Source organism: Chiloscyllium punctatum, chromosome 6, assembly GCF_047496795.1.
Source record: "Chiloscyllium punctatum isolate Juve2018m chromosome 6, sChiPun1.3, whole genome shotgun sequence".
NCBI classification, from domain to species: domain Eukaryota; kingdom Metazoa; phylum Chordata; class Chondrichthyes; order Orectolobiformes; family Hemiscylliidae; genus Chiloscyllium; species Chiloscyllium punctatum.
The window spans coordinates 15,989,730-16,002,852 of NC_092744.1; the positions used below are offsets into that span (position 1 = coordinate 15,989,730).

Below are 13,123 nucleotides of genomic sequence, written 5' to 3' on the forward strand. Positions count from 1 at the left end.
ATTTCCACCACCAGGAAGATATGAAAAATACCCGAGTGGCCAGTGACAAGCACTGCCCTTCAAACCACAGGGCAATGCTGTGTGAGCAAAACAGTGAAGGGGAGGGTAGGGACTAAATCAAAATAGAGTTGGAGGGAGAAATGATGCACTCCACTCCCTGTGGTGCCCATTAATCCCCTGTTTATTTTTTTTTTTTTTTTTTTCTTTTTTTTTTTTTTTTTTTTTTTTTTTTTTTTTTTTTATTAACACCATGCCACAAAAGCTCTCTACTTTTTTTTTTTTTTAACCCCCACACTACCGCCTAATCGCGGTAGTGCTTATTTTTTTCCCCAGCACCCATGGTGTGTGTGTGTAGATGTGAGACACAGTGAAAGACACAAAGTGCACGAATCTTTATTCAATTTCCACCACCAGGAAGATATGAAAAATACCCGAGTGGCCAGTGACAAGCACTGCCCTTCAAACCACAGGGCAATGCTGTGTGAGCAAAACAGTGAAGGGGAGGGTAGGGACTAAATCAAAATAGAGTTGGAGGGAGAAATGATGCACTCCACTCCCTGTGGTGCCCATTAATCCCCTGTTTATATTGGTCAGTCAGGCCTTCTGATTAGCCCAGATTAACAACCCCAATCAAGGATCTCGTAGTCATCAAGATCCACATGGTTCCAATCACCACAGGGAACGTATCATTCTGCTCAGTAAAATTATTACATTGCATCCCTCAAGCAGTTCAAGTGAATTGCATCCATATGTACGGTTGATCCCTGTCAATCTTTGAAGGAGATCTCCTGGACAGGTCAGTAATATGGATTAGTGGTGCTGGAAGAGCACAGCAGTTCAGGCAGCATCAGTAATATGCAATACTTTAATTGAGTCAGATGCCAGGGAGTGGATGTGGAGATGCCAGTGTTGGGCTGGGGTAGACAAAGTGATACAACACCAGGCTATCATCCAACAGGTCTTTTGAAGTAAATGTATTTTCCACTTCTCACCAAATTTTTATTTAAAGATCTAGGACACTAACCCCGAAGTCTGTATAAATCTGCTGGGACCTTTCATAAGTCAAATCTGTTCAAAGAATGTTATTTATTTACTTCATTATAACCTGGGTGACTTCTGACTGCATCAATGAAAGCCAAGAACCATAGAGGTCGTTTGAGCCTTTTGAGGCGACTCCACCATCCACCATTCAATCACCCTCTGGCTCAATGCCATCTTCCCGCTTTCTCTAAAATCTGAAAAATAAAAAAAAATCTCTTTTGTCTTCCCCAGCCTCCCTGTGGTACTGAGCTCCACTATTCTCTTGAGTGAAGACGTTGTTCCCAGTATCTGAGGGACCCAGGGAACTGCACCTTTTGCCCTGGATTAGATTGGCTAAACGCCGCTGCTTAAAAAAAAAGTGTCACGGCTGACCCATGGTGCTGAGTAAAAGCAGCTGCCTTTAAAATGCCTCGGGATCGCGAGTGAATCCCAACAGATCAGATAAGCAGCAAGGAACCAACCACTTCTCCTTGGGATCAGAACAATGATTTGAACCAAGCAATCAGCTGATGACAGCACGTGTTGCCATATCTATTTAACTAACGCTCTGGAAAGTTTGGCACGTCCTTTGCGGCAGCTCGGTGACAGATTGAGCACTGATTCGATGTAAATTCCGGTTGACCGAGGGGTTTGCACCGAGACTCCCGCCGCTCCTGGCCATGGGGAGCAAGCTGCTCGCGATCGCCTTGAGCAGTGCGCTGCTCGCCCACTACATCTACACCCCTCTCCCGGAGGCACTGGGCGAGAGGTGGAAGTTGATGCTGGTCGACGCTTGCTTCCGAAGTTTGGGACACCTGGTATGTGCCACTATTGACAAATGTCTCTGCAGCGATGACTCGCTCCTTGTAGCCTTTCCCTGTGTTTTGATGCTCTTGGGACCCTGTACCCTGGATAAAGTTTTCAGTGATAGCTCTCGACAGAACCTAAAGCAAAACGTGATGTGGTGTAAGATGATCAGAGCTTTTGGGGGGTGGGGGGCGATTTTGCTTAAAAAATATGCCCCAAGGAAATTAGAAATAGTTTGCCCTAATACCTTTTTGTTAAAATAAACTCACAGCTGATGCCCAAGGACAATGTTAGCATCTCTTGTTTGCAACCTTCCCCTCGTTAGGAATTAGTAAAATGTTCCTTTTTAACCTTTGAATGGCAATGCAAAGACCGTTTTCGTTTTATTTTCTGAAATGGAATGGGATTTGAATAGCGAGGAATTTAGCCGGGTGGTGTGATATTTGTTTTTTTATGAGCTTAAAATAGCATCTTGTAATATGTGTGTAGATGACAGAAATAATAAGAAATACGCGCTTAATGTGTCCAAGATTTGTCAGCAGCCTTCAGGGAGGTGTTAATCTCGAATGTGTTCATGCCTGCATTTAATTAATTGAAAACGCCCTCAAGACGTCAGCTTGTGTCTGATCTGAGAATCCCTGCAGCGTGAAAACAGGCCATTCGGCCCATAGCCTTCATACCAACACTCCAACCAGCATCCTGCCTGCACCCACTCCCTTACCTATGTAACCCTGCATTTTCTATCCCTAATCTGCTAGCCTGCACAACCCTGAACACTATGGGCAACTTGGCAAGGCCAGTCCACCTAACCCGCACACTTTTGGACTGTAGGAGCAAAGCCACACAGACACTGGGAGAACATGCAAACTCCACACAGTTGCCCCAGGCCGGAATCAAACCCAGGTCCCTGGTGCTGGGAGGCAGCAGTGCTAACCATTGAGTCTATTAACATCCCCCAATTCCTCTCCTATCCAGAATAGTTCAATAATCTGAATGTGACAGTCTGAAAGGATTCTCATTTTAGCCTGAGCTGTTACTCTTTTAGATTAGAGTGGTGCTGGAAAAGCACAGCAGTTCAGGCAGCATCCAATACTGCCTGACCTGCTGTACTTTTCCAGCACCACTCCAATCTAGAATCTGGTTTCCAGCATCTGCAGTCCTTGTTTTTACCCTGTTAATCTTTTATAACTACTAATCTGATCCCTTCCTCCCTATTTCCCCCGCCTTGCTCCAAAAGCACCTTTTCCCATAATTCTGGCACCACTCTAGATAACAAAAGTCATATTTAAGCTTCTTGCAACCACATATAATTGAGGCTTTCTATAAATTCAGAGCAGTCACGACTCCCTTGGTAGTTTTCTTGCCTTCAAGTTGGACACCCACTCCAGCAGAAAAATCAAGACCTACAGTCTCCATACAGTGCTGACAGAGTGCTGCATGGCCTTACCTTGTGGATGATTATTTGTGCATGAGAACCACCTCCAAGTTCCCCTCTAAGTCTTGTGCAGTCCTGGCTTGCAACTATATTCCTGTCCCCTCATAACCACTGGGTCAAACTCCAGAGCAACACTTTCCCAACAGCATTGTGGGTGTATCTATATACACCATGTGGGTTACAGCTGTTGAAGTGTAGTTCACCAATGTTTTCTTAAGGGCAGTTAAAGATGGGCAATATGTATGTGCTGAGCTAGCAATGTCTACATCCCATGGATAGATTAAAAGCAAAACCCTCTCAGGTAGTTTTCTAAAAAAAAATCCTTGTTTTGAATGAGGAGAGGGAAATCCTCCTTGGTGTCCTGGTCAATACTTATCCTTCAATCAACATCACATGATCTGGTCATTGTCACATTGCTAACAATGGGAACTTGCTGCACACAAATCGGCTGCCATGTATTCCACATTACAACAGTGAGTCCCAGTAAAACACCCCGTGTTTGTGAAATATGTTGTATAAATGCAAGCCTTTCTTTACCACTCAGCTTTGCAATACATTTGGAATATAGTACGGTTATCACTGTGTGACCAACAGGTTAGCACGACCTTCATTCTAAAGGCAGAAAGCGCTCGAGAAACTCAGCAGGACTGGCAACATCTTTTGTGGGGAAAGAAAGAGTTAACATTTTGAGTCCATGGCAAAGTATTGCAAACAACAATGAGGATATTGACTGGTTAATCAGTTGCTGATGTTGGTTCAGAGATGTGATGACATAGGTTACATACTCTACATTTTGGCGGGAGGCCTGAACCTGTGACCTCCTGACTCAGTGGGCAAGAGTCGGACTGTTGAGCCCCATAAAGTGATTTCAAAGGCATGTTGAAAGCAGTCCAATGCATTTTTACACTGGTACAGTGGTGAGCAAATTGCAGCATCCACAAATCAAAGACCAACAAAGTAGAGGTTGGCACTTGTGTTCAAAGACTCATGACTTTCAGAGAATCTGCCTCAAAATGGTGGCAACATTATTTTTGCATATCGGAAAAGAGCTAAATGATTTGTAGCAAACTGCTTTCCCTTTTGAATGTTGGAAGGTTTCCCTTCATATGGATTGAGTTTAGATTGTTCCAAAAGCCCAGACAAGTAATACTTAAAAGGACAACAACATTGTGCATTTGTTTAGTGTCTTTGAGAATATAACAATGAAAATTCCTAATCACACTGACACAAACAAGAATAACATCAAGCTAGAGGTATTAAGAAGGTGAGATAAGTTTTAAGGAATGTGAAGCAGTGAAGATAAAGCAAGGGAGTGGTATTTTTAAAAATCATCCCACGGATATTGAAGGCCAGCATTTTTGACCCATCACTAGTTGTCCTCACTAATGATTTGGAGACGTTGGTGTTGGACTGGGTTGTACAAAAGTTAAAAAATCACAACACCAGATTATAGTCCAACAGGTTTATTTGGAATTACTAGCTATCGGAGCGCTGCACCTTCATCACCTGATGAAGGAGCAGTGCTCCGAAAGCTAGTGCTTCCAAATAAACCTGTTGGACTATAACCTGGTGTTGTGTGATTTTTAACTTTGTCCTCACTAAGGCAGTGGTCAGCTGTCTTCAACCACCACAGTTTTTGTGTAAGAACACTCAGTGCTGTTAGGATTCTTGCCCACTAATAGCGAAGGGGTGAGGTTGGGGGTGGGGGGTGGGGCATTGATAGATTACCAAATCAGGATGGAGGTGGCTTGGAGGGGAGCTAGTAGGTAACATTTATTTCCTCGCATCAAGGAAGGAGAGATTGTGGGTTTGGAAGGTGTCATTGAAAGAGCTATAGTGAGTTTGTGCACTAGTACATGAACTTGCGTGCAGAACACACTACAAATATAGTTGCTGGTGGTGGGAGGAGTGACTGTTTTAGGATGACATTGATTGTCGAGGGGGAGATGTTTAGACCACTTCTTGTTAAAGATGGCTATCACCTAGCACTTGTCTGGTACAACTGTTATTGCTAATTAATTGCTACTTCTTTTAAAGTTATCATAGATATGACATTGGTTAGGCCACTTTTAGAATACTATTTTTAATTCTGGTTTCCCTGCTATAGGAAAGATATTAGTACTCTTGAAAGGGTTCAGGAAAGATTTACAAGGATGTTGCCAGGGTTGGAATGTTTGAATGATAGGGAGAAGCTGAATAGGCTGGGACTATATTCCCTGAAGTATCAGAGTCTGAGGGGTGACTTAATAGAGGTTTATAAAATCAAAAGGGGCATGGATAGGGTAAATAGACAAGATCACTTCCCCAAGGTAGGGGAGTTCAAAATTGGAGGGCATCGGTTTAAGGTGAGAGGGGAAAGATTTTAAAAGGGACCTGTGGAGGGGTAATGTTTTCACACTGAGGGCGGTGCCTGTGTGGAATAAACCGCCAGAGGAAGTGGTGGAGGCTTGTACAATTACAACATTTAAAAGTTATCTGGATGATCACACTATTAGGCAGGGTTTAGAGGTATATGAGCCAAATGCTGGGATTAGACTAATTTAGGATATCTGGTTGGCATGAACAAGTTGGACTGAAGAGTTTATTTCCATGCTGTATATCTCTGACTTTATATGACAAGTGTTTCTCTTTTTCTGTGCTTGGAGTCTATATGGGCTGCACTGGAAAGTAAACACAAGCATTCGTGACAGAAAAATGAGTGAATATCTCACATAATGGACAAAGTGGAACTGTGAATGGACGATTGGAGCAATAGTTTGGAATGCTGGCTGTAATGGAATGTAATATATACTTGTTCGCCAGCTTTGTGTGTCAAACAATCAACAAATTCAGCTTGAATAGTTTCCTGTTAATATAAAGTGATTATTTGTAAACATTGATCCCCGACATGAAATATATCACTCTCCGATCGTAATGAACTCTGTTTTCAGTCAATTTCCTGTGCATAACATGATGCAGCCAATCAGTATGACCCAATAAATGTGGCAAACCTTGATCTTGGTGCAAAGTTTTTTTTCTCAAAGGAATGGCTGGGGTTAATGCCAAGACTCTGGAATTGTCATTGTCTCATCGGTGCCTGGAGAGTCTGTTGTAAACAAACTGTGTGCAAAAAATCATTGGGATGTAGACTAAGAAGACACATTTCTTTGCACTTTCTTTGAGTACTTTTGCTCATTAGTTGCAATAATAGTAATGCGATTGAAAGGCTGCTCGACTCTGAACCAAGGATCTTTCAATCCAATAACTGCTTGCTAGATGATGCTTGGTGAACAATGAGATTGGGACTGGTGGAGGCACAAGGTCTTTTACAAACCTTCAAGAATATGTCCACCCAGAGTTAGAAACCCATGGGAGTCTACATCCGAGATCTCCTGAATCCCTGCAGTGTGGAAGTAGACCATTCAGTCCATTGAAGAGGAAGTGAGGCCTAGAGATCAGAGTCAAGAGTCTGGTGCTGGAAAAACCCAGCCAGTCAGGCAGCACCCCAGGAGCAGGAGAATCGACATTTCAGGCAAAAGCCCTTCTTCAGGAATGATGCCCGAAACATCGATTCTCCTGCTCTTGGGATGCTGCCTGACCTGCTGGGCTCTTCCACCACCACATTCAGTCCACACTGAACATCTGAAGAGTATCCCTGCAATCCCACATTTTCCATGGCCAATCCACCTAATCTGCACACCTTTGGACGGTGGGAGAGAACTGGAGCACCTGGAGGAAACCCACAGATGTGGGGAGAAAATGCAAACTCCATACAGACAGTCGCTCAATGGTGGAATGAAACCAAGGCCCCTGGAGCTGTGAGGCAGCAGTGCTAACCACTGAACCACTGTGCCACCCAGTTTTCCCGAATTTAGCTTCATTAGCAGTGCTGGTGTGTTAAATTAGCCATTTCATTCCACTGAGACCAGTAGAGTACTTGGAGAAGGTGCTACACTGTCAAATGTGGATGCTTTCTGTCAGATGAGACATTAAACAGAGTCCCACTTCCCAGTACCTGAGGATCTGAAGGCAAGAACCTATGAATACTCAAGGCTTCTGATCGGTTTCTGTTCTGTGGCTTTTGCTGACCTCCAAACAAAAGTGGAGTGGAGGATACATCTGAAAAATTTATTTCCAATGGAGGTGAATATTCTAAGGGATCTTCATCCATCCAGTTTGTGTTGGCAAACTTGCAGAGCGCACTGAGTAATTCATCACCATTGTGTTCAGTATAAATGTATGCTGTAGTTTTGATCCTAGCAATCTTTGCTGTGCTTCTAATGTCGTCAAAACAGTGACATGGGTTCTTTCACCTTTAACGTAAGGAAGACGGCAGAGAATGGGACTCTATTTAAGGTCTCATCTGATGGACAGCATCCACATCTGACAGTGGAGCACCCACTCTGAATCCTACACTGGTCTAAATGATATGAAATGGTTAATTTAACGCATCAGGACTACTGATTGAAACTAGATTGTGGAAAACTGGTCAGTGTGCAAATTATTTTATGCACTAGTATTGATTTGGGAATTCATAGCTTGCCAACTTAACTGCTGTTTTTGAGGTTGAATCTCAGTCAAATTTACTTCTCATCTGACCTTTGAAATGCAGCAGATAAACAAGATCAGGAGAAGGATCAATGTCATGGGTAAACCGATATGGCTTTCCAGTGCTAGAATTAGACATAAGGATTTCATAAGATTATGATCCAGGACATACTGCTAAAAACAGCACATCGCTTTAGAAGTGTATGTAAATATTGAAATCACTAGTTTTATGAAGAGGTCAATTTTCCTTTTGTTTTTGAAGGGACATTGTCACTTTACATCCGAACAAGAAAGCATCATTTTATCACAAGGTGGTACAGACCAGTAATGACATTGTAGCTAAATAGCCTGTGCATCTATTGCTTGTCAAGCTTGTTGTGAATCAGCTCTAGTTTTGTCACATTTCATTTTATATTAATTAAAACAGTTTCAGCTTTGGCCTTTCGGAAATAATTTCATTGTTGCTTCTGTAGAAACTAGGAGCAGGAGTAGTCCATTCTGCCCTTTTTTGAGCCTTGCTCCTTCATTCAGAATGATCTGGCTGTTGCTGTATTTCAGAGTTAAAGATCACACAACACCAGGTTATAGTCCAACCGGTTTAACTGGAAGCACTAACTTTCAGAGCGCTGCTCTTTCATCGGGTGGTCTGGTGTTGTGATTTTTAACTTTGTACACTGCAGTCCAACACTGGTATCTTTGAATCATGGCTGTATTTCCATGCTACGTTCCTGCTTTACCCCACGCCAATGAAGCCGCTAGAGTTTGAAAACTTTATCTCCTCCTTGAATATACCATGTCATGAATATGTCTTTCAATCTCATATTGGCTTTACGCTGAACCTAAAATTTGGCAGTGATTTAAATGTCTATTGGCTTTGTTATCCCCGGTCAGAGGCAGGGGTGCTTTCTTAGCTATAGTTGGGGCCTGTAGTTTTTGCTCCCCCCTTAGTTGTCCTTTGCAGTTGATAGGTTCTGTTCCCAACAGCAGAGTGCCTGGATTTGACTATTTAGAGTCAATTGTGTTCGGGTAGGACAGAAATCACACAGACCCTGTTGGCAGGTTTTCTCTAACAGCTATCAACTCCACTTTAATCACATTCTGGTGCCTTTTGTTTTAACTAATCACAGATAGAACTTGAACCCAGTTTAACAAAATCAAAAATTAATTACAGCAAGATTCGAACTTGTGCTCAAATTAGATTAGATTACTTACAGAGTGGAAACAGGCCCTTCGGCCCAACAAGTCCACACCGCCCCACCGAAGCGTAACCCACCCATACCCCTACCTAACACTACGGGCAATTTAGCATGGCCAATTCACCTGACCTGCACATCTTTGGACTGTGGGAGGAAACCCACGCAGAGAACGTGCAAACTCCACACAGTCAGTCGCCTGAGGCGGGAATTGAACCCAGGTCTCTGGCGCTGTGAGGCAGCAGTGCTAACCACTGTGCCACCGTGCCGCCCAGTAACAGAGTGAGTAAACTACCATACAATACTTTAAAAATAAACTTGAGTTGCCAATAGCACATTTTTCCCTGCTGTTGCTGATCCCAGACCAAAGTTTAACAGGATGACTACAATTTTACACTCGCCCTGCTCAATTATGTTTTGATCTGATTCGCTGCTTCTAGAATATTGATGAAATGGACTAAAGGATTTCTTCATTCAAGCCCATTCCAAAGAATTGAATGCAAAATCTAGGTTAAACCTGCAGTGCAGTATGAAATGGTTGGTGTGTTGCTAGCAGTGTTGTTTATCAATGAGACATGAAAACAAAATTCTATCTGATCACTGAGTATAAAATATCACCAGTAATATCTCAAGGAGGAAATAGGGGATTACTTTCTGCTTGGTTAAAGCCACTTTGTGGCTGTGGGGAACATTTTTCTGTGGTTTTGTGTTGTGAATAACACAGACAGCGAATTCCCTTGCAGAGCTAACCTGTCAGTTTCTGTCACCATCCAATTGTCAGCATGAATGAGTACGCAGTCTGAACAAAAGTTAATGAGCCAGCTCATTCATTATGCTGCTTTCTGTTACTGCATTTGTGTATGATGTGGAAGTGCTGGTGTTGGACTAGATCAGAAGTCACACCACACCAGGTTATAGTCCACCAGGTTTATTTGAAATCACAAGCTTCAGAAGTGCTGCCCTTCTCGGGTGAAGTGATCAAGGAGCAGCGGTCCGAAAGATTGTGGTTTCAGATAAACTGGTTGGGCTATAACCTGGTGTCGTATGACTTCTGACCTTTGATTTTGCGCAGTTTAACATTGTTTTAAGGAGCTTATTTACTTAACAAAGCACATTGGAAAATAAAGCAGGCCATGACTCATTGAGTCTACTCCACCATTCAGTAAGGTCACCTCAGCTGCAGTTTGTCCTATTCTGAGATCCCCTGATTTCCCTCAAATGTGAAAATCCATATCTGCTTTGATTATTAATAATCAAAGCTCTTTGGAGGTTTGTCAAGATTCATTTGAATTTGAGTGAAGGAATTTCTTCTCTGCTGGTAAATTCCCTTTTTCTGAGAGCATGATCCTTTGCTCTAGTTTCCAGTCAGGGGAAAAAGCCTAAGAAATGGATATTACGTGTATCAATAAGATCACCTGTTATTCTTAACTCCAGAGAATATATGCTCATTCTGCTCAATCTCCCTTCCAAAGAAGGATCCAGGAATCAGTCCAGTGAACCTTCTGTTGCATCCCCTCTATTACATTCAACTCTAAGCAGTTTTGGTTGCCTTTACCAACCTGACTTATGGAGAATAAAACTGCATGCAGTACTCACCGAGGCCCTGCATGTATGAACATAGGAGCATTGGCCAAGTTGCAGATAGTGAGGAGGATTGTGAAAGGGTAGAGCTGGATATAGATTGCAGATTTGGGTAGAGAAATGGCAGGTGAACCAGACAAATGAAAAGTTTGGAACATCAAATTCAGGTGTGAATTATGCAGACGCTTTAGGAACTGAATACAGAGGGATCTGGGCATACAGGTCCACACGTGTCTCAAAATGGCTACACAGGTAGATAACGTGGTCAGGAAGGCATACAGCACACTTGCCTTCATCGGCTGCTGCACTGAATAGGAAAGTTGGCAAGGTTTGTTACAAAACGTTTAGTTAGGCCCCGTTCGGTATCTTGTGTGCAGTTCTGGTTATCATGCTACTGGTCAAGAATATTCACACACCTTTCCCTAACCTCAACATCCCTCAGGTCCCTCTGTTTGGTGAATACTAATGTAAAGTACTTGTTCAGATCTCCTCTGGCTCCACACATAACCTTCCTCCTTTTATGGATGTAGGTTTGTTCGTTAGCTGGAAGGTTCAGTTTCAGACATTTCATCACTATACCAGGTAACATTTTCAGTGAGACTCCGGATGAAATACTGCTGGTGTTTCCTGCTTTCTATTTATATGTTTGGGTTTCCTTGGGTTGGTGATGTCATTTCCTATGATGTCATTTCCTGTTCTTTTTCTCAGGGGGTGGTAAATGGAGTTCAAGTCAATCTGTTTGTTGATGGAATTCCAGTTGGAATGTCATGCTTCGAGAAATTCTCGTGCGGGTCTCTGTTTGGCCTGTCCTAGTCAAAGTGATGAGTTGTCCCAGTCGAAGTGATGTCCTTCTTTATCTGTATGTAAAGATACTAGTGAGTGAGTCGTGTCATTTTGTGGCTTCCTCCTTTATCCTTGAGTGGGACCACTCTTTTCCTAGACACCCCCCCCCCCACCTCTTGCTTCTAATATTCATATAAAAGGCCTTTGGATTGTCCTTAACCCTGCTGGCCAAGGTCACTTCATGGCTTATTTTAAACCTCCTAACCCCCCATTAGAGCTCCTTCCTGTTCTCTGTATATTCTTCAAGGACTTTGTAGGTGCAAGCTTCTGCAAATGCTGGAATCTGAACTGAAAACAGAAAACTCTGGCAATCACAGTGGGTCAGGCAGCATCCATGAAGAGAGCAAACAAGTGTTTTGAGTCCTAAGTAACTTTTCTTCAGAGCTAAAGTGAAGTGTGATAATAACTTTGTCTGTCTTTAGTTGCCTAGACATCAGGTCTATTCCCTTTTTGTTGACTAAGCTGAATTTCCCCATGATCTAAGGCTCCTGAATCCTACCGTTCCTATCCTTCATTTTCACAGGACATGCCTGTCTTGAACTCTAATCGATTGGTCTTTAAAAGACTCCCACATTGTCAAATGTGAATTTACCACAAACAAGCAGCATCCAATCCACATTCTCCAATGCTTGCCCAAGCCGGTTTATAGTTGGCCTTCCCCCAGTTTGACACCTCCATCCGAGGTCCACTCTTGTCCATATCTATAAGTATCTATCTGAAGATGTATAGAATTATGGTCACCATCTCCAGAATGCTCCCAATTGGAAACTTTGATCACCTGGCCAGGTTTATTTCCCAATACCAGGTCCAGTACCACCCCCTCCCTTGTTGGACTTTCCATATACTAAATCAAAGTATCACCCTGGACATGCCTCGCAAATTGCTCCCCATCCAAACCTCCGGTATTAAGGGAGTCTAAAAGATCGATATCCTGGAAGGTTAAGCTGCCAATCCTGTCCCTCTTTCAAACATAGTTAACCCATTTTCTCCTACTCTTAGCTTTTGTTATTACCTATCTCCCCTAGCCTGCTATCCATAATCTCCCTTGTTTATCTAGCCATTTCATGCATATATAGATCATGTGCAGTCTTTCCACCTATCTGATCACCCTTAGCTGCATTTCCCCTCACCCCTCTTCCCCCTCCCCCACACACCCTCGACCAAACTTGGGCTTCAGCATAAATAACAATCTTTCCCCTAGCTACTAACACTTCTGACGAAGAGTCCCCAGACTTGAAACATTAACTCTGCTTTCTTCCCACTGATGCTGCCAGACCTGCTGTGTTTCTCTGGCAGTTCCTGTTTTTGTTTTACAACCCTTTTTGTAGCTGCTTAGTGTCTTGTAGTTTACATTCTCACCTAGCTTTGTATCATCAATTAACTTGAATACGTTGTGCTACACTATGTGGTTTTTTAAAAAAATTGCTACTTAGCAGATATGCAGTCCAATAAAGAAATGTCTTGGCCAATGACCAGTGGATATGGATCATTCACTTCTAGGCAAAGATTGTTGCAAATGCTTCAGCATTATCCTTTGGATTGACTTGCTGGGGTCCCCCCCACCCCCCCCCCCCCACCCCCACCATTGAGGAAGGGGATATGTGTGGAAGAAACCCATCCTAATGCATTGTTTAATTGTCTACCATAATTTGATATAGCAGGACAGAGTTTAGCTTTGATCTGTTGGTTGTGGAATCGCTGAGCCCTTCTATCGGTT

At 42.9% G+C, this 13,123-nt stretch overlaps 1 protein-coding gene across 1 annotated transcript in view; it reads left to right on the forward strand.

Annotated features, from left to right (window-relative positions):
• Positions 1–1,300: 1,300 nt before the first annotated feature.
• The window catches only part of aadac (arylacetamide deacetylase), a 70,481-nt gene continuing 58,658 nt past the window's right edge, over positions 1,301–13,123 (forward strand). The window contains exon 1 of the mRNA XM_072572059.1: positions 1,301–1,838. Within this exon, the coding sequence (XP_072428160.1) occupies positions 1,701–1,838 (138 nt within the window). The 5' untranslated portion in view covers positions 1,301–1,700. The remainder of the gene's footprint in view (positions 1,839–13,123) is intronic.